Source organism: Gouania willdenowi, unplaced genomic scaffold (genome assembly GCF_900634775.1).
Source record: "Gouania willdenowi unplaced genomic scaffold, fGouWil2.1 scaffold_273_arrow_ctg1, whole genome shotgun sequence".
Lineage (NCBI taxonomy): Eukaryota > Metazoa > Chordata > Actinopteri > Blenniiformes > Gobiesocidae > Gouania > Gouania willdenowi.
The window spans coordinates 109,938-114,464 of NW_021145031.1; the positions used below are offsets into that span (position 1 = coordinate 109,938).

General features: G+C 39.0%; 1 protein-coding gene across 1 annotated transcript; it reads right to left on the reverse strand.

Annotated features, from left to right (window-relative positions):
- Nucleotides 1-1,815: 1,815 nt before the first annotated feature.
- LOC114459196 (stonustoxin subunit alpha-like) lies at nucleotides 1,816-4,527 on the reverse strand. Its single transcript, XM_028441523.1, has 3 exons — nucleotides 4,518-4,527; nucleotides 2,235-2,782; nucleotides 1,816-2,186 (listed from the first exon to the last, which is right to left on the reverse strand). The coding sequence occupies exons 1-2, from the start codon at nucleotides 4,525-4,527 to the stop codon at nucleotides 2,256-2,258; spliced, it is 537 nt and encodes a 178-aa protein (XP_028297324.1). The 3' UTR covers nucleotides 1,816-2,186; nucleotides 2,235-2,255.

Below are 4,527 nucleotides of genomic sequence, written 5' to 3' on the forward strand. Positions count from 1 at the left end.
AAAGTTAATACAAGTAATTCTGATTGCTGAGCTATATACATCACTTTTTTATAAAACATACACATATATACATTCATATCAGGTGATCATTGAGCAGGTTTGTATTGGCTCACTAATGAGCATCAGAGGAAGTCATCATATCAGCTGAATGTGATGATTTGAAAACTGTCCTTGGAGAATTAGGAAGTGAAAAATGTCTGCAGGCTAAACAGTATGTTGCATCTTTGGGTTGTGAGTATTCTACCCAGTGATAACAGTCTAGAAGATAGAGTGGAGTAAAGAACCAAACTGCATTACATCACAACTAATTACACAATATAACAACTAGTAAAAACACAATCACTGATTAGTTATAGCCCTCAGGCTGTTATAACACACCAATGTTTTTTGTTTATGTCTTTGATTTTTAAATTTAACCTGAGCAATAAATCTAAAATACACAAAATAGTAAGTCTTTATCTACCCCCACGACCAAACAGCCCCCAAACAGTGTGTGTATCTGTTATTTTGGAGTAATTTGGTCATTTCCAAATGTTTATTTTAATGTTATTTCACTTCTGGACGGCCCCGAAATGAAACCAATTTAACTTTTGACCGCGGGATGTGAGGGGGCGCTAGCGCATCATCTATATCTGTTTCACTGCACAACTCCTCACCCGAGCAAGAGTCACGTGTGCGGCCAGAGCCAATCGCTGCGCACACAGCCAAGCAGACACGGACTGTAAACACAGGAGTGAGAGAGAGGAAGACAGCTTAGACCGAGACATGGAGCTCTCTGAATAGATCATTTGAAAACGTCAGCCACTGGTGAGTCTTTTACAGACAAGTTTCCCAACCTGTTCAATACTCCATCTGGAAAACTGCAGATTCTCTGTGGGGCCGTGCATGGAAGCTAAGCTCTGACCACTCGGTTCAAAGGTAAAAAAGGATTTTTGTTTTTTAAAAAAAGACAGCCAAATTGTACGTAATACTTTAATTTACTTACTCACTCATGTAGTTTGGAGCTTTACGTTTTGTTTTGCGCAGTTTTTTTACTTTTTTGATTGGCGCTACAATGTCTATGGAGTTATCAGCATCTCAAAAATTTCATGGGAACAGAAGCCCTGTGAGAGCAGCCAAGGTCAAATCTTGCTCTGAGAAAATCCAGCTGGATAAACACATATATAGGCTGATGAGAAATTTGAAACCAACAGGTGGGGTCTAAGACTTTAACCTTAAGATAAAGAAAGAAAGTCACAAATATTTATCTTGGTTAAAAACGCTAAACTGTTTTTGATATACAGCTGTCAACGGAAGAGAGATAAGCCTGGGGAGTAGCAACTTTCAAGGTATAAAGTCAATCTACATTCTAACAGCAGGGCTGGCTGAGTTTGATTATGAAAGCATGCGTCCAAACACCATGACAAGGCAATACTCAACGTTAGGTAAAATGTATATTGCATTAAATGAATATCCTATTGGCGCAGACAATATGTTGGGAAGACTGGGGGGAACTAGTGTTTGTTCCGTGTTTCTACACGTGCCTCTTTAAGTGTTGCACATGGTTCCATGTCCTGTTCTGACAGAGCTACCATGTGTACGTCATCTGTTCTAAAGTAAGTTAATTTATTGTTTAAATGTTCTTAACTTACCTTTGAATATATATTGCTGATGTTTATGTGTATTTTGCTGACACTGACTGCTGTTTGGATGGACATTTAAGGCTTTAATTAGTGGTTTATTCAGGCCTGTCTGCTGTCATCTGAGCTAATGCTAACTTAGCATAGGATTGCTGCAGTGCTTGTGCAGGCTGTTGATATAGCTTAATTTCTGCTGGATATATGTGCATGTGCAGGCTTATAATGTAGCTCGGTTTCTGCTGGGTAAATGTTGTGTTCTTATGTTTATTTTTGTTATTATCTTGCTAATTCATTCTCACATTCTTATTGTATTTCCAGACCACACATACACAAATACATATGAACCTACATGAAAGTATATGCTGTCATTCTGGAACAATCAGCTGTAATCATTAAAGAAGCATTCTTAAATCGTCCAGTCCTCCTGATTCTCAGACCGGAATCTCCAGTCCATCCTGGCCGCTCCAACCAGTGTTATGTAATTAATTAATGTGGGAAATACTACACAATACACCTCATGTGTCTGCCTGTCTGTCTGTCTGTGTTGCTGTGTGTCTGTCTGTCTGTCGTCTGTGTGGCTGTGTGTGGCTGTCTTTTTGTCTGTGTCTGTCGTCTGTGTGGCTGTGTGTGGCTGTCTCACAGAGGACTCAGAGACACTGAGGAACCAAAGGAACCAAACCCAAACCCAGGATACAGAGTGTCAGTGAAGGAGGTACAGACGGTGTGGATGAGTGTCAGAGAGTCAGAGGAGACTTCATAGAAGGACAGACGTCCATCAGGACAGTCCACATACACTCCTACTCTACCAGAGGAACCACAGGGACAGTAGGTAGGTGTGTCTATGTTATTGTGTCTGAAGATGTAAAAACCACTGAAACATCTCAGACTCCAGGACTGATTATTAAATCCAAACCTACAATTATAACTCTTTCCTTTCCTTCTGATTCCTCTGTAACTCACTGCTATAAAAACATTTCTATTCCACTCCACCTCCCAGTAACAGTGACCAGTCAGACCAGTACTGCACAGAACCTGCTTCCAATAATCAAATCTGTCCTGATGATGAGGATAAAGCTCCTCCTCCTTCACACGTGTCACCATCCTGTTGTTGTCAGACAGTCTGAGGTTTCTGTTGATGGAGTTTGTGTCAAGGTGAATGTGACAGAAATCTGATGAGACACAAAGAAACAACAGTTGATCATGTGATGCTTCATTCTCTCTGTATCACTGACATGTTCATTCACTCAGAGCTTCATGAGGACACTTTGAATGAACACACACACACACTTACACTTCCTCACACCAGCTTTGATCCTCTGCTCTCCTCCATGGTCCGCCCTGCAGGAGCAAACACAGGCAGTGATTTACACACCTAAAGAGTCCAAAGTGCTGCTCAGAAACCTGATGCCATCTCCATCAAGCTCTCCATGTTTCTACTGGTTTGTCTTCAACAGCTTCACCTTCTTCATCTCCTTCAAAGTGTTCCTCTCTTCATCCTCACTGATTGGTTCCACCTCCTCTGATCTTAACTATACACTATTATATATATGCATATATACACTATTTGGTAGTGTTGTGTTCAAGACCACACTATCCGAGACCAAGACTTGCCCGAGACCAGAATGCACCGAGACCAAGACAAGACCAAGACTTTTGGGAGCCGAGACCGAGTCAAGACCAAGACCGAGACAAGCCGAGACCGAGACCAAGACCATAAACATTTTTTTTTTTCAATTTAAAAAAATCTATAAATAAATAAAATTATGACAAGGTTCGACAGTTAAATAACATCTCTCTTTAATTTTAGTTTATTTAAAATACATTTGACGGACAAAAAAGGTACCTGCAAAAAATAACTAAAATATTAAAACTACTACTGCTACTGATAAATTCACAATTATTCTACATATTTGAAAACAATATTTTTATGTCAGCTGAATGTACAGCAAGTGTTTAAAAGCATTTCTGCCAAGAAATAATGATTCTTGATTCTGATTCTTTGAGTTGTGCAGGTCAACAGGTCACAGATTTCACAAGATAATTTTTTAGTTTGAAAAAGCCTTTACACAGGTTATTTTTATTAATTCACTTAGTTGATATAGTTTAATTTGGTTGCTGTAATGTAACTAGGATATTCAATTAACAAAGGTTTCCAACTGTAACTGTAAAAGTGAAACTTTCTGAAATAAAACTACAAACAAGTTGTCAGCAGTGTAAAAAACATAGATCTACAGGTAGATGTGAAACTAAATAAAACAAACTCAAACCCTGGAAAAGTCATGTGACAAATCAATCAATAGTTATTGTTGAGAATTATTATTATTATTATGGATACAGTGGAAACAGAAACTATAAAAATAATTATATTGTGAACTTGTTTATATTGTGGGGAACATATTATATACATAAATGTAATTGGAGTCTAAAGACACAAAAAAACACCACTTTAAAAAGAAAATAGACTAATATAAGACCTCTTTACAGTTATTTGACTCATTCTATGCTAGTGCAACTCTGCGGCGATGACGCGCTGGTGACGACATAAACCAAGATGGCGGCGGCCCGGACGACAGCCAACATTATGTAATAAAGCCTTAAAAGACATGAATATAATGAAAAGAGTGGATGGACAGAGGCATTAACATGCAGACTTTCACACGGACACACACGGACTTAGTAAACACACACGGAGCTCAGTAAACACGGTAAACGGAACAGGCTTCACCGCTCGGCTGGCACTAGGACCCAGAAGCAGAGTAAGTACGTCCCCTATCCAGCCTTCACAGGCTGTAATATCATCAGTTTATCATTTTACCAGTTGTTAGAGCTACTGTCTTTACCAGGGAGATAATATTTATTACTGGTGATTGTTTTCTGGAGTTTTACTGGGATTTATACCGGTGTTCAT